At 39.4% G+C, this 20,877-nt stretch overlaps 1 protein-coding gene across 1 annotated transcript; it reads left to right on the top strand.

Annotated features, from left to right (window-relative positions):
* The first annotated feature begins 9,178 nt into the window (after positions 1–9,178).
* Positions 9,179–9,873, top strand: LOC104664675 (keratin-associated protein 7-1). The gene has a single exon (XM_010366279.2). The coding sequence runs from the start codon at positions 9,234–9,236 to the stop codon at positions 9,495–9,497; it is 264 nt and encodes an 87-aa protein (XP_010364581.1). The 5' UTR covers positions 9,179–9,233; the 3' UTR covers positions 9,498–9,873.
* Positions 9,874–20,877: the final 11,004 nt, after the last annotated feature.

Raw genomic sequence — 20,877 nt, forward strand, 5'->3', positions numbered from 1 at the left:
TGCAATGGTGAGGATACCTTCTCAGGAGGGGTTGGGTGAGCTGGACTGTGCCCCTTTCTTGTGCCTGGCAGTGTGCAGATGAGAAATTCATCTCGAAGTTGAAGCAGAGAGTGTAGGAAGCCTAGAGCTACTTCCTTTGGTGGAGATAAAGAAATGTGAATGGATTTGCAATAAAGTTTGGAGCCAATTGTATCAGTGGCAGGTTGAGTGTGCACAGTATGCACACATGCATGTTGAATTACTTTCCTATTGCTGTGTAACAATATTATCACAAACTTAGTAGTTTAAAATAAAACCCACTTATTATTTCAGTTTTTTGGGGGGTCAAGATTCTGGACACAGCTTTTCTGGGTTCTCTGCTTCATAGTTTTCTTTGAAAGCTGCAAAGAGAGTGTCTATTAGGGTTGTGGTCTCACTTCAAGGCTTGAGTGGGGAAAGATTCACTTTGATATTTATATTGTTGTTGGTGGAATAGCCTGTTGGTCTGAAAACCTGAGGTTTTTGTTTGTTTGTTTGGTTGGTTGGTTTTTTAATTGGCTGTTGGCTGGTTGTTTCCTCCAGTTCCTGGTTATGGGATCTCGGCAGTATGGTTACTTTATCAAAATTAGCAAGAGAGAGAGTCTTTTGGCAAGGCAGACACTACAGTCTATATAATGTCATCATAGAGGTGACATCTTGCCACCTTCACCATATTCTGTTCATTAGAAGCAAGTCACTGGCTCCACACATGTTCACAGGAGGGCATCTCTCAAGGGTGTGGACACTATGTTGCAGGGATCATGGGGGATGCCTTTGAGTCTGCCAACCATAGGGTATCAGGTGCAGACAAGGAATACATTTTGTTGTTGTTGTTGAGTAGTTGGTTGGATTCAAACCTGTAATGGACAAGAACTTCACATTTTGATTTTAGGCTCAAATCAACACTGATGATGTAGTATTGGACAGCTCGCTTTCTTTTCTGAATCTCACTTTCCTCATGTATAAAATGAAGAGGGAATTTAGATTGGTATTTACTCCAGCTCCAACATTCAGAATTTCTTTTCGTATTCAAAGACCCAAATAACAGAAACTCCACCCTGATTTGTAGGCTCTTTCCACTATATTTTCTCATAGTTTTTCTTTCTTCCCTCAAGCATCTGTGGAGTCATATTTATTACTTTTTTGTTGGTGCTGCAATTCTTAATCACTTGCACTACAGATTTTCCTTTATTCCTTTTTCTCCCTCAAAGATCATCAATAAACAATTCTTGCCAAATTCAGCGAGGTATTCTCTATCCCCCTCCTCCCCAGCTCTGTTGTGGCATTAGGCCCTGTTGACTTTTCTGCCTTGAAAATCCCCAAGCCCTGTGGCTTCCATGAGCTCCAACACTTTGACTCTCTGACTCTGAGTCCTCTGACATCTCTTGCTTCTCATCCCTCTAAAACTAGGCATCCCCAATGTTCTGTTCTCAGCCTTTTGTTTATTTTCTGGTGGGTCTTCTCTATCTGTCTAACATTCCTTGAAGTATCACCTCTAGGAAGATAAAGCTCTGATTATGATATTTAGCTTATTTTCTTCTAAGCTGTTTTTCTATATTTCCAAATGTTTAATTACAACTATTGGCACAAGAGAGCCCTCACCATTAAAATCCTTCTCTTAACTCCTCTGTTATCATCACTAGAAGCACCTTTCATCCAGGTACCAGGAGTGATTCTTTGGATTTCTTTTTTTTCTTCATAGCTGCCATCCTTTTCATTGCTAAACAAGTTCTGTACATCCTTCTTCCCCATTTCACTCAAATCTGTCTTCTTTTTTACCATTTTTATTGCCCCCAACTTAACTCAGATTCTCAACTATTTCTTGAATTGATGATTAGAATAGAATACTAAGAGATGGTCCTTTCTCCATAGTTTTCCTTTAGAATCCGTCATTCACACTAAGCTAGTTCTCATCACATCATTTCCTCAATTAAGTATTTTAGTAACTGCTCTTTATCTATGTCCTGCACATGTTCTGCATGTATGTCTATCCTTTCTTTAACTCTGGCACTCACTTCACAGAAAGTTCTCCTTAACTTTCTTACACATGCTCTGTCCTCAATTTACAGAGGTCAGCTCACCAATCCCCAGATGAACCCAGACAGTTCTGCTCTGTCCTTGCTTTTGGTGTTCCTTCTTTATAAATATCTTTTTCTCCTTCACCAATTGAAATCACACCTGTCCTATCCTTCATGGCATACCCTAACAATAATTTTTGTATTTTTAGTAGACATGGGGTTTCACCATGTTGGCCAGGCTGTTCTCAAACTCCTGGCCTAGTGCTGGGATTACAGGAGAATCAGTGCCTACTATTGGTTTATCCTTGGTCTACACATAGAGTCCAAGAACTAGCGTTACACAGTCAGGGAGGCCAGGGAGGATGTCAACATAGAACCAGACTGGTTGGGGGCGAGGAGATACCAGATATCCATCTTGCCATCGGGAGGATGTTTGGAATTCTGTCATCTTTCTATGTACTGGTATCATCTTCCATGAGATTCATTCATTCAATTCATTCATTCATTCATTCATTCATTCATTCATTCATATATTCAACAGATTAATAGATATTTATTGAGTCCCAATTATGTAGTAGTCAGGCATGACACAAGATGCTAGAGATACAATAGTGAACAAGACAGAAGAGATGCCTACCTTCATGGAATTCCAGTGCAGAAGACAGGCAATGTGGAAGGAGATCTTCTTCACTGTATTATAGGAAGGGAGGAAGAATAGGATGTGGTGAAGTTTGACAGACAGGAGCAAGATCATGGTCAGAAGTTTGAAGTTTTGTTTTCTTAAGAACATTAGAAAGTTGCTGAAGGCTTTTGAACTAGGAGAAAACACACTTTATTTTTTAAAGGCCACTGCAGCTGGTATTCAGGAATAACCTTGTAGAGTGGAAGGAGAGTAGGAGGAGGGAAACCGGTGAGGAGGCTCTGGCAGCGGCTCAGGGCAGAGATGATGGTGTGACGAGGTGACAGCAGACAAAGTGAAAAAGTGTGATGGATTTGAACTTTATTTTGGAGGCAAAGCTGAACGGACCTGGGGACAGAGTGGTTGAAGGAATTATCATGAAGAAAGAAATTTAGTTTTTGTTCTGAGCAGTTTGGTGGTAGTGTTATTTACTGAGATGAGAAAGGCTGGAGAAGAAGTGAGTGTCTAGGAGAAAATTAAGAGCTTAAGTTTTGACATGTTAAAATTATTTCTACATGAATATTCACAGTAGTATATTTATAATAGCCAAAATGGGAATCAATGTAAAAGCCTGTTAGCTGATGAACAGATAAGCAAAGTGTGGTATATTTATACAATGGAATGCCATTTGACAATAAAGAATACTGATACATGTGACAACATGGGTGAATATTGAAAATATTGGGCTGAGAAAGAAATATACAAAAGGCCACACACTGTATGATTCAATTTACGTGAAGTGTGCAGAATAGGAAAACCCACAGAGACAGAACTTAGTTTAGTGTCCAAGTGGTGTATAACATTTGGGGAGAGTCTTTAAAAGCTACCATCGGCTGGGCGTGGTGGCTCACGCCTGTAATCCCAGCACTTTGGGAGGCCTAGGCGGGTGGATCACCTGAGGTCAGGAGTTTGCGACCAGCCTGGCCAACATGGTGAAACCCCGTATCTACTAAAAATATAAAAAATTAGCCAGGCGTGGTGATGGGAGCTTGTAATCCCAGCTACTCAGGAGGCTGAGGCAGGAGAATCACCTGAACCTGGGAGGCAGAGGTTGTAGTGAGGCGAGATTGAGCCACTGCACTCCAGCCTGGGTAACATAACGAGACTTCGTCTCAAAAAAAAAAAAAAAAAAAAAAAGAAAGAAAAGAAAAGAAAAATCTACTATCACTTGCCCCATTCATCTTCCCTGTTTGTAGTATTTCAGATAATGAAAGCACTGTCAGCTTAAGTCTTTTGAATAAGAACTTAATTTAGTAGTTGTAAATTGGGAGTGGCTTTTAGTGGTTATGGGGTTTCTTTTTGGGGTAAAGAAAGTGTTCTGAAACTGGTTATTGGTGATGGTTGCACAACTCTATAAACGCACTAAAACCCACTGTACACTTTTTGTACATTTTTGGGTGAATTTTATCATATGTGAATTACATCTCAGTAAAGGTGTTATTCCAAAAATGGTTTGATATGGTATTTTGTTCTCAGTTTTCTAGAAAGCAGAATTTCAGGTGAAGGGCTCATGTACTATTGCTTTCTTAAGGAGCAGGAGTGAAGGGTAAGGGAAGTGAAGCAGGGAAGGTGGGTGCTCAAATGAAGATGCCTCATCCAGTTGACCATAGCTAAGCAACTATGTGCTGGATTCCATGAGACTATTCCCAAGAAGCTGTCTAACCCTCTTAGGACTGTCTCAGGCAAGGCTGTCCATGGAGAAAAGAGGAGAATATATCCACACTTCCACTGCTTTGTGGTCGAAAGTTTGCTCCACAAGGCATTAACTGCCTTACACTTCCAGATTTTGCAAGCATGGGCCCCAGATAGACTCCTCTATCTCTTTCTTAGCTGTTAAAGGTGAAGTCCCCAGGTGGGAGATGACAGATGTCTGGTAAGGGACTGAGGCAAAGCTCCATCATTTTGTACCAGCTTGAGGTGAGTTGGAACCTACACCAAGATGATTCCTATAGGGGCAGCTGCATAAGAGGCGGGAGAGGCTGGGAGCCTATGAGTGGGGTCCATTCCATGCCCGATAAAGGTTCTCAAATTTCCAAGTGAATATGTCAAGTAGGCTCCTTATTGCTTATTTTTTTCCTTGTAAATACTATGTGTCAATTCATTTTCTCTTTTCTTTAAAGAAAATACATGCATTCAAATAAGTCCAATAAAATCTGGTGTTAGAACTCTCTCTCCCTCCCACCAAATCAACTGGCCTTGAGGGATTTTCTTTGTAAAACTAATATGGCAACTTTTCCCTCAATTAGGGTACATAGTGATTAGGGGAAAATGGAGAAAAGAAAACAAAGAAAAGGAATTAAAGCTATATGCTAATCTACAACCAAAAACCGACTAATAGTACATGAATTGCAAAAACAACCTATAAAACCTCTGTATTTAAAATTGTTCAGTATTAGAATTATCAGTACTATTTTAAATTATGATATGTAAAGTCCTAAAAATCTTTTTATGTCTCTCCTTATCTAATCTTTTGAAATATGTGTTAAAATCTGTTAAAATTATTTTAGCCCATGTAAGAAATAGAAACTCTGTGGAAGTCATTAATGTTGTTCTGTGACATTGTGGGCTTTCTCCCTGCAGGCACATAGTAGCATTGCTCTTCATGACCTGTGAAGTTAGATATGGCTGTGGAACTTACTTTAGGAAATGAGGAGAGTGTGGAAGTGATGTATAGCACTTGAGGAGAGCCTTTAAAAGCTACCATGGCTTGCCCCATTCATTTTCCCATTTGTCATATTTCAGATAATCAAAGTACTGTCAGCTTAAGTCTTTTGAATGAGAATGATGTGTATCCAAGAAACTCACCAATGTGAGAGGAATTCATAGTGTGAGCAGGCAATAAATTTCTGAACATGGAAATTTTGGATGTCTGTTACAGCAGAAAAACTAGCCTTTTTTTTTCTCTAGTTTTTAGCAGCAAAAGCTAGACTGATGTGTTCTTAAAAAAAATAATGCAATGAATTATAGATTTGAGGCATTTAGAAGCTATAGCCCTTTAAAGCCTTAATGACATATCAAAAGCAGGATAGTAAAGTAGTTAAGAGTATGGCTTGGAGGTAGATGGCATGGGTTTGGAGCTTGATTCTGCTGACTATTAACCATGTGACCTTCAGTAATTCTCTTAAACCCTCTGGACTCAGTTTTCTTATAAAGAACCATAATACCCACATCATAAGATCATTATAAAAATTAAATGAATTAACACTTGTCAAATGCTTGGAATAGTGCATAGTAAGCCTCCTTACTATATATATAGAGGTGAAATATATAATTAAGTAGTATATGCAAATTCTTTAGAACAGAGCCTAGCACAGAGTAAGTCCTCAATGAATATTTTGTTATTATCAATATTTAAAATAAAATCATTGAATAGCAATCAAGTACTTGACTGATAATTTTCTCTGGGAATGTCTAGTAAGAGATAGGAAAGTAAAAACAAGCTAAGCAGAAAATACAAGTTTTTCTTTCGATTATGGGTTAGAAAATCAGCACTCACACAGGTGGGTTTTACCTCTGAGGAGACGCTTGAACGCATTGCTGTTACCTTCCCTTTCTAATCAGGTGTGTCCTGAGACAAGAAGCAGAGAGCATCAAGAAATGGAAGAAGACAAACTAAAGCTTTTTCTTTAATTACCTCTATCATCCAGAATTAAAGGAAATAAGTCACCTGCGACTGAAACCAAACACTCCTGCCAATGAGAGATACGCATCTCTGGGCAATTTCACACAGCCCAGCAAAAGTTTCTTTGAATTCTTATGGCAAAGTGGCCCTAGAATTTATCAGGATGATTTATTCATCAGAATTATCTGAGATACCCATTACAAATATAGATTTCCAGAATCTCAGGTGGTGGTGGTGGGAGAGGAGAGTTCCTGGAATTCTGAATTTCAAGCAAATTCTTTTATTTTTTTGTTTTTTATTTTTTTTATTTTTTATTTTATTATACTTTAAGTTCTAGGGTACATGTGCATAACGTGCAGATTTGTTACATATGTATACTTATGCCATGTTGGTGTGCTGCACCCATCAACTCGTCAGCACCCATCAATTCATCATTTATATCATGTATAACTCCCCAATGCAATCCCTCCCTCCTCCCCCCTCCCCATGATAGGCCCCAGTGTGTGATGTTCCCCTTCCCGAGTCCAAGTGATCTCATTGTTCAGTTCCCACCTATGAGTGAGAACATGCGGTGTTTGGTTTTCTCTTCTTGTGATAGTTTGCTAAGAATGATGGTTTCCAGCTGCATCCATGTCCCTACAAAGGACGCAAACTCATCCTTTTTTATGGCTGCATAGTATTCCATGGTGTATATGTGCCACATTTTCTTAATCCAGTCTGTCACAGATGGACATTTGGGTTGATTCCAAGTCTTTGCTATTGTGAATAGTGCCGCAATAAACATACGTGTGCATGTGTCTTTGTAGTAGAATAATTTATAATCCTTTGGGTATATACCCAGTAGTGGGATGGCTGGGTCATATGGTACATCTAGTTCTAGATCCTTGAGGAATTGCCATACTGTTTTCCATAATGGTTGAACTAGTTTACAATCCCACCAACAGTGTAAAAGTGTTCCTATTTCTCCACATCCTCTCCAACACCTGTTGTTTCCTGACTTCTTAATGATTGCCATTCTAACTGGTGTGAGATGGTATCTCATTGTGGTTTTGATTTGCATTTCTCTGATGGCGAGTGATGATGAGCATTTTTTCATGTGTCTGTTGGCTGTATGAATATCTTCTTTCAAGCAAATTCTTTAGGAGATTCTTCCACCTGCTTACATTTGAGAACCCTGAATCCAGTCCTATAGTTTATATGGAGTAACTGAAATACCACTGCCACCTGGTGGCAGCATATACAAATTACAGGTTCCAATGTCATCGTGTGATAGAATCAGTAGTGAAATTTTTCGTCACTGAATTCTTAGTCACCCCTGCCCTCTTCTAATCACAAACGTATTTTTGAGTTGTCTGGATTATCTGATACAGAGTTTGTATAATTTGCAAGCTGAGGACACAACCTCTTACCATTTTAATTTATTCTTTTTGTTAAACTGAATTTGAAAATGTAACATTTTTCTTTAACTTTATACACTCTTATGGCATTTTATTAATTTGTAGAATAAAAGAAATCATATCCACTTACAGAACATTCTGTAGGCAGCTCTCTGTCAGAGAAACTGAGAGAGATAGAATCTTAAAGAGTGAGGGATGTCTGAGGGGAATGATTAGTTTTGCCTGTTGGACTCTATGATTGTCTGTTAAGATGGAAATAAAAAAAAGGAACTGGCATTTGGGAAGTTTTTTCTTCTACCTTCAGAGAATCCTGACTTTGATTCACATATAAAAAGATAATGTCTTAAAGCTTTGAAATGGAATAGACTTAGCTTTGCTGAGGTCAGATCCTTCATGGTTTACTTTCTTCATGAGAATTGGTTATGTAAGGCAAAATAAGAGCAGAAGGAAGGGTTGCATCCTTAAGTATAACTGGTATTTCATAATGGATCATGGCATTCAGGCTTGTTTTATAGGAGTCAGTAAGAAGCCAGCGTGGTATAACATGACTCTGAAATTGAGCATCATCCCACTCAGCGCCAGTGTGGCAACTCCACAAAAGATAGTTTGGCAATATTCAAGATGATTTACAAGCAAACATGGTATGTTCTCCATGAAAAATAAAATATGTATTAACAAACAGAATGCTCATAAATGAAATAGATGAAAATTACTTGCAGGTTATCCACAGCCAACTTATTATTTGGCACCATTGCAGCCTCTGTAAAAACACCTGTTTGGATAGGTTTGTGTAGCAGTGCTTTTTAAAACAAAAATAAATTATTGAGGTAAAATTTGTACAACATAAACCAAGTCATTTTAAAGGTAACAATTCAGTGATATTTAGTACATTCCGAGTGTTTTGCAACCAACACCTCTATCTAGTTCCAAATGATTTTCTTCACTCTGAAAGGAAACTATGTACCCATTAACTAGTTGGTATACACTTGTTTTAAAATGGCACATGGGTGAATTTCAAGAGGTTATGGAATTTCAGTTTGATGTTTCAAAATAATGTTGAAAAGACCTCAATATATGGCTTTGTCTTGGCTTGAAGTGTTTGCATTCTTGCCAAAGCTTTTTTAATCTAGCTATGTCAGTTGGGAAGAGTTTATAATCAGAGGATTTAAAGAGTCTCACATGATGCAATCAAGAACAGTAGTTAAACTATGGGACTCTGATGAAAAGAATTCGATTGCGTGTCAAGTATGGTCACTGGCTTTAAAATAGTACAGAGAAAAGCCAACAAAAATGTGGGCAATGAGTCTGTGCATTCCTTATAAGCATTTTATTAGAAAAGAATGATATTACCTATGCAAATTAGTGGGAAGATGTTTAGACAGAAGTGTTGTGCCCACCAGCTTGAGGTATAAAAAGCCCTGTGTGGGAAGAGACCTTCATTCACACTTGGGTAACTTACCCTTCACAATCCATCTAAATCCTTCTCAACTGCTGCCACCATGACTCGTTACTTCTGCTGTGGAAGCTACTTCCCAGGGTACCCTAGCTATGGGACCAACTTCCACAGGACCTTCAGAGCCACCCCCTTGAACTGTGTTGTGCCTCTGGGCTCTCCCCTGAACTATGGCTGTGGATGCAATGGCTACAGCTCCCTGGGCTACAGCTTTGATGGTAGCAACATCAACAACCTGGGCGGATGCTATGGTGGTAGCTTCTATAGGCCATTGGGCTCTGGCTCTGGCTTTAGCTACAGTACCTACTGATGGACCAATGGCTCCAGTGACTACAGGACTCTCAATTAATTCTCTGCACAGAACAACCTGAAGAGCAATGACTGTCTTCCTACATTCCCATGTGCTTGGGTGATACATCTTCCATCTTCTTGCTGACTTCTTGCTGTGGTCTTTGTCTTTGATGCTGTTGGACAAGTCACCCAGGACTCAGGTGCTGAACTGATACTCATCTACAAACAAAGGAAGCAAGATGCATTTTTTGGGTCATACTTGAATTTTAGCAGTGAAACAAGTAGTTTGCCTCTCATGATTGCTCTGCTCATGTATTATTAGCTTCTACATCAACATTCGGTGTGGGTAGGAAGGGGATTTTCTGTTAGTCTCCTAATAAATCTATTTCCTTCAGCATAAATATTTTTGTCATGGTTATTTATTTTTGCTTTTATGTGCTTGAATTCATCAATCAGTTTAAACCTGTAATGGTTGACTTTAACCAGATTTTATTCTGATTTCAGACTATATAGCCAGGATAGGGTGATGCCTAACCATTTTTAATTTTTATATTGATATTTCAATTTAAAAAACTCCCTGGAAATGTCCCACATTTAACCCATATATACTGCAATTGTTGGCATTTCTCAAAGCTGATTATAAAACAGGAATATTTCTTAACTGTTGAATGCTAAAACATGTTTTCTTTTCTCTTTTCCTCAGTGACACGATTCCATTTTGATTCATTTCTCCTTTCCTACTGTTTATAGAACTCAGCTCTGGGGAAATATGAACCCCTCAGGTTGTTGGAAGAATTGGAACTAAATAGACTTAGTTATGAAACTCTATCTTTAAGAGTTCCTAAGATTTGATCAATAAAGGGAAGCCAACAACTAAAATCACATATTATTTTTTATCCTTTTTGATAGATGGGTTTTATTTTCTCCACTTTCTTCACCTCTGATTATACATATAACTGGTACTACAAATGAAGTGTTTGTTCTTTGAAATAATAGTTGCCATCAAAAGCACTTGAAATGGTATGTGGTCTACACTTAGAAAATGCTCCCTGTCTTGCTTACTGAAAAATCTCTGCTTTATTGAAGCAAAATACTTTATGTTTGACTTAAAACTCATTCATTCACATATCATGTATTTATTGCACCTCTGCCTGAGAGAAGGTGCTCGATTAATTGTTCATTGACTTTACTTGTTAAATCTCTGCTTTATGGATGCAAAATATTGTATTGTTCAATGTAAAGTTCATTTATTCACGCATCAAGTATTATTGGACTGTGGCCACTATGTTAAGAGTTTTGCAGTTGTAAAAACACCTAAGAAGAGGTGCTTATGATCTGAGAAGCTGACTATCTTCGAGATTTATTCATTCAAGAGGTACTCATCACATAGTATAGCACAGCATTGGCTTAAGATTTGGGGACACAAATCTTAGAGATAACTAAAACACAATCATTGCCCTTAAGAATTAAATACACTTTATTCAATGTTTAAATGGCTTTTAATAGTCTCCTATTTTATGTCAATCAATGTGCTGTAAATGACTATCCAAAGACAGATAGATATTCCTTTCTCATTTGCTTCCCATGACCCAAAATGGAGACAGTCTGTGATAAGAGCCATGTATACATACGAAGTGTTACAGGCTTGCATAGAAGGGAAGCTTCGGTATGTAAACATGACCATGAGAGGGAGTAAGAGTTACATATCAAGATGGAAATGGCTGTGCAAATGGGAAAAAGAATAGGGGTATTTAAAGATGAAATAGGTGATCACCGGCAAGGCTCCAATACATAGGTAGGATGATCTGTTGGTGGAGAGATTCCAGGGGTGCTGAGTACTGGATAGGTGATTTGAGATCTCTACCCAACCATGAGACTTTAGATTCTATCTTTATGACTAACATTTATTTTCTATTTTAAGACCATAATTGTTTCGTATTTTGTTAACTAATTTTTATTTTAAAAAATTTCAAACCTATGAAAAATTTGCTGTAATAGTGCAAAAAAGTCCTGTATTCTCAGATTTACATTTTTCTTCCATTGAATGTATTATTACATATAGTATATATGTTATATAATGTATATGTACAGTGTGTGTGTATCTATCTATCAATCATCTGTCTATCTATGTATGTATCTATGTATCTATCTATCTGTCTGGATAGCCACTCAGAATAGGTGGCGGGTATCATACCATTTGTCTTAAGAACAAAGACAATATAACTATACAAATTAAATATTTAATATTAATATAATACTATTCTCTAACCCAAAGTGCATACTCAAATTTAATCACTTATCTCACTAATGTCCTTTGTACTTTTCTCCCCCATACTTTGGGATCCAATCCAGGATTATGTATGTCTCTTTAGTCTTCTTTAATGTGGACCAGTACCTCACCTTCTCTCTGCCTTTCTTGACCTCAACCAATATGAAGAATGCAGGTAGTCATTTCATTTCACAGAATGTATCTTGATTTGGGTTTGACGTTCCTCATGAATAGATTTATATCATGCACTTTTGGTGGAAATGTCATAGAAGTGATGCTTTATCCTTCTCAGCACATCTTATCAGGAGGCACGTTATGTTGGTTCGTGTAGATTTGGTTGACAGTAACTTTGATCACTTGGGGAAAGTTGCATCTTTCAAGTTTCTTTACTGTAAAGTTGCTCTTTGCCCTTCGTAACTAATAATTAATTTGTGAGTTGATATTTTGACACTATGTAAAGATCTTATTTCTTATCAAGTTTTTACTTGTCAATTTTATGATTCATCCACAAATTTCTAATTTTACATTAATAAATCACTTTACATTTATTAGTTGGCATTCTACTGTAAGAAAGAACTTTCTCTTTTCCCCACTTACTGTTTTTTTGTTTGTTTACTTATATGTGCCAATGCTTATATCAGTATGGGTTCATGGATTCTTATTTTACTCAATGTATAACAATCCAATAATATTTATTTTGATCTTCAAAGTGCCTGGGATTTGGACAGTGGGAATACCTTCGTGCTGGCTTCTATGTCCTCTGAAAGTGTCCCCCATCATTATTTGATCATTTTCTTTCTTTCTGACTCAACAAGATATTCCTGTCTGACTCATCTTGAACTTTTCTGCTCTAATCATAGAATCAGGGATTTCTCCCAGGAGCTCTCAGTTTTTTAAATGCAGACTCGTATTTAGAAAGTAAGGGCTGGGCGGCCGGGCGCAGTGGCTCATGCCTGTAATCCCAGCACTTTGGGAGGCCGAGGCGGGCAGATCACGAGGTCAGGAGATCGAGATCATCCTGGCTAACATGGTGAAACCCGTCTCTACTAAAAATACAAAAAATTAGCCGGGCATGGTGGCGGGCACCTGTAGTCCCAGCTACTCAGGAGGCTGAGGCAGGAGAATGGTGGGAACCCGGGAACCAGCTGCAGAGCTTGCAGTGAGCCAAGATCGCACCACTGCACTCCAGCCTGGGCGACAGAACGAGAGTCCATCTCAAAAAAAAAAAAAGAAAGAAAGAAAGACAGGGTAAGGGCTGGTTACGGTGGCTCATGCCTGTAATCCCAGCACTTTGAGAGGCTGAGGGGGTCGGATCACTAGATCAAGAGATTAAGACCATCCTGGCCAATATGGTGAAACCCTGTCTCTACTAAAAACACAAAAATTAGCCAGACACAGTGGCGGGCACCTGTAATCCCAGCTACTCAGGAAGCTGAGGCAGGAGAATTGCTTGAACCTGGAAGGTGGAGTTTGCAGTGAGCTGAGATGACGCCACTGCACTCCAGCCTGGCAACACAGTGAGACTCCATCTCAAACAAAAAAAAAAAAAAGAAAAGTAAGATATGGGTGCTAAGGGAGCTCACTGCTGTGCTGTCATTGCTACATATCATATGCTATGACAATCACTGCTATGACTGTTAATTGTCCTCCCTGATTTTAGAATGACTCACTCAGAAGCTGTGCTGGACTCTGTGTGTGGGAACAGAATTCATTGAGGGGCAAAATTTGCTTATGGTAAGAGAGAGGCTGACCTTTTGTTAGGAGGGAGGTCTTCAAATGCCAGAGTGTAAAGGTCCTTTGTGCTGACCAAGTGACTACACCAGTGGCCTCAGTACCCCCTGTTCTTCAACTAGATTTCATACCACCTTTCCTCTGTTTCAGCCTTAATCCTGTCATTTATTCTGAGTGTTGTGAGTCTCAGTTCTCTCTGGGAGTTTGAAGGCTCACTCCTTCCTTTAGCCCCCTCTTGTCACAATTTCTGCTATGGCTTCTCTTTGTGATTTTCCTTCATCTCCTTTGCAACTTCCAGAAATGTAGTTAACTTTTCTTCAGTTGACGTTATCCTTACAATTCTCTGTCATTGTTGGTTTCCACTCTTTCACTCCCTTACTATAATTTAATGGCTTCTGGCGAAGAAGGAGGGCGAAATCTGTTGGGTAACTCTGACATCTTGTACCTAAAAACTATATATTCCTTAAAGAGAGCCAAGAAGGGATTAACAAGTTACAACAACAACTTGCCTTCTCTTGCAGCAACAATGTGACAGATACAATAACAGACAATTTCACTATTTGCATAATAATTTTTAGTGGTAGATTTTATTATCCACCTATTATTGAAGAAGCCAAATTTCAAAAGTTAAATAATTTGTTTCAAGCTGTATCATTCATTTGTGAAGTAAAGCACTAACATAAGTAAGGAGGGTCTGACTCCAAATCCATTCCTCCACTTTAAACAAACTATACATCACTTTCCAAATTATAGAGCTCTTCCCTAGAAATATCCCTGCTGAATACTTCTTATGCCATTAATAATTATACCTTGTGTTTACATAGTGAGTTAAAAAATACATCCCTAGAATTTTATTTAATTCTGACAACTATCTTGGGAGATCAATATCATGAGGAAATTGACAGAGACTAAGTAATTTGCCTGAGTGGGCAAATGTTCAACAGGTGAGAAAGGTGAAGCTTGAACAAGAAGCTTTCTTTGTTCCAGTTTAAAAGTCCCATCTCTGTTTACTATTATATCATATTCTCTTTTTTTTTTTTTTTTGAGACGGAGTCTCGCTCTGTCGCCCGGGCTGGAGTGCAGTGGCCGGATCTCAGCTCACTGCAAGCTCTGCCTCCCGGGTTTATGCCATTCTCCTGCCTCAGCCTCCCAAGTAGCTGGGACTACAGGTGCCTGCCACCTCGCCTGGCTAGTTTTTTTGTTTTTGTTTTTTTTTTTTTGTATTTTTTAGTAGAGACGGGGTTTCACCGGGTTAGCCAGGATGGTCTCGATCTCCTGACCTCATGATCCGCCCATCTCGGCCTCCCAAAGTGCTGGGATTACAGGCTTGAGCCACCACGCCCGGCCTATATCATATTCTCACACTGCACTGTTGAAGCCTGCCAACCAAGACCACCAGGAATACTCCTGCAGACAAAGCTGGGTTTATTAACTTGTTACCACAACAGAGACCTCACAACAGGAGAAACAGCAAGATATCTCAGTAAGACAGTGTGAGGAGGGTTTGTTACAGGATTTGGGCTTGAATTAGCTAATTTTGGAGAAGATTAAAGGAAGCGGAGTCTCTTCTAGATTGCATACTGTATAAGTTCCAGAGCATCAAGCTGACATCTCTGATTCCTTCCATGCCCATTGTCCTGCCACTGATAACAGAGGCAGAACATTAATTATATGTTTGCCAATTTGACCTTAATTAATTGTATTTGTCCATTCTCACATTGCTATAAAGAACTACCTGAGATTGAGTAATTTATAAAGCAAGGAGGTTCAATTGGCTCATGGTTCCATAGGTGGTATAGGAAGCATGGCTGGGGAGGCCTCAGGAAACTTACAATCATGGTGGAAGGCCAAGGGGAAGCAGTCACATCCTACGTGGCTAGAGCAGGAGGAAGAGGAAAAGTGGAAGGTGCTACACGCTTTTAAACAACTCCGAAACTCCTGAGGACTGTGTCATAAGACAGCACTAGGAGGATGGTGCTAAGTCATTAGAAACCACCTTCGTGATCCAATCACCTCCTACCAGGCCCCACTTCCAATATCTGGGATTACAATTCAACATGAGATTTGGGTGGGGACACAGAGCCAAACTATATCACTGATTTTATCAAGATTCTCTAGAATTTTCACAAGCTTTCCAAAAAGATTTCAATAATTATTAGGCTCTATTCTTCATCTTGATACCAAGTCCTTAGATTTTCCCTTCTCACTGCCTCTAAGAAATCCTTTCAGGACTTCATTCCTGATATTTCTACTTCAGTTCACACCCGCATCATTTCCTGCCTGGGTTACTAGCCCAGCTACTTATCCATTCTGCCAGGCAGTCTCCAATCCATCTTCCATGCAGCAGGCACAATAATCTCTTGAAACGCAAGTTTAATTATGTAGCTCTTTCTGCAAACTCTTTGGTGACTTTTTAATTTATTTCTTACATCTTCCAGGACAATGATCAAGTAGAGGCTCACATCTACCAATTTTTCTAGCCTTATTTCCTACTTCTCCTTAACATGCTTCCTTTTCCCCTGCAGTGGGGACTATCACAGGTTTTTGTTCCCTTCTGCATTCTTCAATCTAGTGAACTCCTATAGATCCTTCAAAAGATCTTCCTCCACCCCAGGGTGCTTTCCTTTCCCAGTTGAAAAGTCTTATCTTTGTTTACTTTGATGTCATATTGTTCACACTGCACTGTTGAAGTCCGCTAACCAAGACCACCAGAAATACACCGATAGCCAAACAAGTTAGGCTTATTAACTTGTTGCCACAGTGGAGATCACAAAACATGAGAAACTGCAAGATATCTCACTAAGAGGGTGTGAGGAGGGGTTCGTTATGGGATTTGGACTTGAATTAGATGATTTTCCAGAAGATCGAAGGAGGCAGAGGTCTCTTCTACATTGCATACTGTATTAGTTTCCCATTGCCACTGTCACAAATTACCACAAATTTCGTGGCTTAAAATAGCACAAATTTATTCTTGTATAGTTCTGGAGGTCAGAAGTTCAAAATGGATCTTACTGGGTAAGACAACACCAAATCAAGGTGTTGGTGACACTGCATTTATTCTGGATGATCTAGAGCAGAATCCATTTCCTTGCATTTTCCACTTTCTTGAGGCTGACCCCTGGCTGGATGTCCAGGCACCCCATTTCTTTGGCCACAAGCTCCTCATCTGTCAAATGTATGTCCTGCTCCTGACCTGCTGCCTCTGCTTGGGGGCCAGGGTTGGGGTAAAGGGGTTTAAGAATCAAAACTGATAGCATCCCTCCCATGCTTAAAACCCTTTTTTGGCTCCACATTGCCCTCAAAATAAAGACGTGTGTCCCAGATGTGACTGTGTGGGCTGGCCCTGCCTGCACCCCAACCCCCCCAGGCATTTCTTGGCTGTGTCCCTTATGTCTTCAAAGACAACAGCACAGCACTTTCCCAGCTCTCTCCTTGATTCTGACACTGATACAGGAGTCTCTTGTCTTCCCCTTCTATTTATAAGAACCCTTGTGATGACACTGGGTTTGCCCAGGTAATCCAGGATAATCTTCCTAATTTAAGGTCAGCAGATTGGTAACCTTAATTCAGCCTTGCTGTATAACATATAGGATTAGAATGATGACATCTTTAGGTAACATTATTCTGCCTATCGCAGCCTCATTCTAGGATCAGCTGTTTCAAAGGATTTCATTTAGGAGGTGAAACAAGGCTACATTTGCAATTGGTAAAGCAGCAGCAGTCACCAAAGGTAACGTGTGGTCATCGCTGTGGTTTGTGTAGCACACTGCACTTGTTTTTCTCCCTTCTCAGACATGATTACAGAGGGGTGTTATTTTTGTCTCACTCTGTCATCATCACAGCCTGACCTAATCTGATTTGGTGTTCTGGAAGTTGCAGATGGGAAGTAGGGGACACTCTGGTTTACCATTAGTGTTATTGGGGCTGCTGTTTATCTTTCTTTCTGGTGCCTTCATTAGCTGATGGCTGTGATTCCCTCATTATATGATGTATTCTGTAGGTTTTGGAGGTCAAGCACCATGTTTTATTCAACGTTACATCACCTGTGCTTTGGATCCCAGACATTTGATATATATATATGTGTATATATATATATATTTTTTGAGACTGAGTTTCTCTCTATTGCCCAGGCTGGAGTGCAGTGGCACAATCTTGGCTCACTGCAACATCCACCTCCTCCTTTCAAGCGATTCTTGTGCCTCGGCCTCCTGAGTAGCTGAGATTACAGGCGCCCACCACCATGCCCAGCTAATTTTTGTATTTTTAGTAGAGATGGGGTTTCACAGTGTTGGCCAGGCTGGTCTCTAACTCCTGACCTAGGCAATCCACCTGCCTTGGCCTCCCAAAGTACTGGGATTACAGGTGTGAGACTCCACGCCCAGCTGATAAATTTTTTTTGAATGAATGTAATTATTTAAAACCGTAGAGAAAAAAGCCCAATTCCTTGTTACTTAAAATATGGCCTGCAGGCTGGGCATGGCGGCTCACACCTGTAATCTCAGCACTTTGAGAGGCCAATGTGGGAGAATCACTTGAGGCCAGGAGTTTGAGACCAGCCTGGGCAACATGATGAAACTCCATCTCTACCAACAACAACAACAAACAACAAAAGCAAAAATTAGCTGGACATGTGGGTGTGCACCTGTAGCCTCAGTTACTCAGGAGTCTGAGGTTGGAGGTTTGCCTGAGCCTGGGGAGGTTGAGGCTGCAGTGAACCATGATCACGCCACTGCACTCCAGCCTGGGCAACAAAGTGAGACCCCGTTTCAAAAAAATATGATATGCAGACAGGAAACATTGGCATCACCTTGTGTTTGTTCAAAATTCAGAATCTCAGGCCTCTCCCCTGTTAAATTAGACTCTACACTTTAACAAGATTCTCAGGTGATTTGTGTGCACATAAAGTTTCAGGACTGGCCCAGTTCTGTTGACTCTTACCCAAAGGAAGCAGAAAAGGAGATACTTCTCACTGTTGATTCTTAAAAGAATTGATGAAATAGTATTAACATTTTTATCAAGAAAAGAAAGTTTTCTCTTTTTTATTATTTTTCCTATACTTTTGTTCTATTTTTTATTGCTATTTACAGAAAAACCAGATTATGTTTTTTCATTTCCATTGAGGATAGAGGAAAAGTACTTAAAATTGTAGCAGGAGAGCCTTCTATTAGATAAAGGGACATATTTCCAGATTCTAAAGCTTGCTAGGCAGGGAATTCTTTGGGTATTCTGTAAAACTAAACATGGTAAGCATTGTTGTCTCTGAAAATAAGCTATTATTTCTCAGGCACCAATTCCTTTTTAGTGACTTGCCTCTGAGGCTTCTGACATTATCTTTGATAATGGTATTTGCACTACCATGTCCTGTTTCTTTTTCTTCCCTTTCCAATCATCCTCCCCTCTTAGTAATCTACTTTGCAAGTGTGCCTTCTGATTTCCATTTTGAAGCTTCTATATCTAATGTGCTGGGGTGCAACTTCAGAATTTTTAAGACTTTCCTTATGAACAACCTTAAATTTTAAGAAAGAAATCTTTGGAACTGGTCATACATTTTGGTTAAATTTAAATTTTATTTTATGTTTAGTTTTGGTCAGCAAAGACTTTGATGACATAATGCTTTGAGCTTGCCATTTCATTTGCTGTTTGGCAGTAACAGGAAGCATTTTTTTAAAGGTTGTCAGAAGGATTTGCCCTTTGGTCTTCCAGAGGCCAACCTGGGTAATGGTAAATGATTTGAAGCATCATGATTCTATTCTTCAGTGAAATCGTCTTCACACTGAGGTGGTACAACTGACCATATCTGTTACCCTTTCCGCTAACTCAGCTTGCATGCTGGTGCTTTAATTTAAATTTATACACATTTCCAGTTGCTGGCTCTAACTCTGCCTTGGTGTCACAAGAAGAGGACCTTAATTCCTCTGTTTTGCATCCCCAAGAATAGAGAATAGATGCCAAAACTGACCTTCTTACCCTACCAGTGATGAAAAGCGTGCAGCAGAAACATGCCATCCTTTGAACTGCTTTTTCATGTTCCTTATAAATCACATTTAAGGTGTTTCTGAACAGAGTCCATGAATCTACCATGCATCCAGGCATTGTTGTGGTGTCACGTTATTTCTTAAGAAAACCACATAGGTTCTGCATCAAATGAAATTAAGCTTCATTAACTAGATGCTTGCTGTGATAATTAACCACATAGCCTCACAAACGTGGCTTATCCCTCAAAGTGCTGTAGTAGCAAGGTACTGAAATTGTGTCTTAAATTAGCCTAAGTCTTGGTCAGCAAGTTCTGATCCTGTCATGTGACAGTTTTTTTTTTTTCTTTTTTATATTGTCTGGCAATTTTATTTGACTTGGTGTGATTTTTGACTTCAGACCAGGTTTCTTGACCTCGGCTCTATTGACATTTTGAGCTGGGTAATTCTTTGTATTGTGGAAGCTGTCCTATGCATTGTAGAATGTTTGGCAGCGTCCCTGGCCTCTACCCATTAGATGCTAACTAGCACCCCTTCCCACCCTGAGTTACGAGAAACAAAACTGTCTCCAGACATTGTCAAATGTCCTCTTGGGAGCACAGTTGCCCATAATGATGTCACATCAGCTCTAGTCTTAGACATTAAGCCTGGCTAAAAGAGTGTCTCTGTTTTCTCCTTCACCATTTCACATTCATCCCATTTTATGTTGTATGTTTTGCTAAAGAGGACGCCTTTTCAGGTACCTTATTAAAGAGCACTGCACATTTCTCAAAGTTTGACGAAAGCACCACCTTTATTGGAATCACCTGGTCTGCTTATTAAAAATGCAGATTCCTTGGCCCCACATGAGACCCATGGAATCAGAATCTAAAGGAATGGAGCTCAGAAATACTTATCTAAAACAAGTATCCTGGGAGATTCTTCCACAGATTAAACTTTTAAAAGTTCTTGTAAAGGTTTCAACATTTCTGTGATTCCTGTCACTGCATTTTGTTTTTCAAAGTGATGGCAGCTGGAAGCTCATTCGTTTGTCTTAGTAGGAATATGTAATAAGACGAGAAAAAGCACTCTCTGTAGTCACATGCTTAATTGATCAAATTCCGAAGAGAGAGTGTTGAATTGTCATATTTACCCATCAGTGATTTTGATGGCAGAATCATACAATGTTTAGGGTGGCACGTCCCAGGAAGTCAACTCATCCCATTTTACAGTCGGGTCACACTAGGCCCGGAAAAGTGATTTGCCTCAATCCTCACAGCAAGTGAGTAGCCAAGTTAGGTTTAGAATGTTCTTTCATTAATTCGTTCAACTGAAACTTACGGAAAACCTATATTATGCCCAGTAGTGAGTGAGGCAGTGAGGAATCAAGGCTGATTAAAAACACTTATTTTGCTCTCCTGGAAACAAGCATGTTAATGAGGCAGACA

This window comes from Rhinopithecus roxellana, chromosome 13 (assembly GCF_007565055.1).
Source record: "Rhinopithecus roxellana isolate Shanxi Qingling chromosome 13, ASM756505v1, whole genome shotgun sequence".
Classification (NCBI taxonomy): domain Eukaryota; kingdom Metazoa; phylum Chordata; class Mammalia; order Primates; family Cercopithecidae; genus Rhinopithecus; species Rhinopithecus roxellana.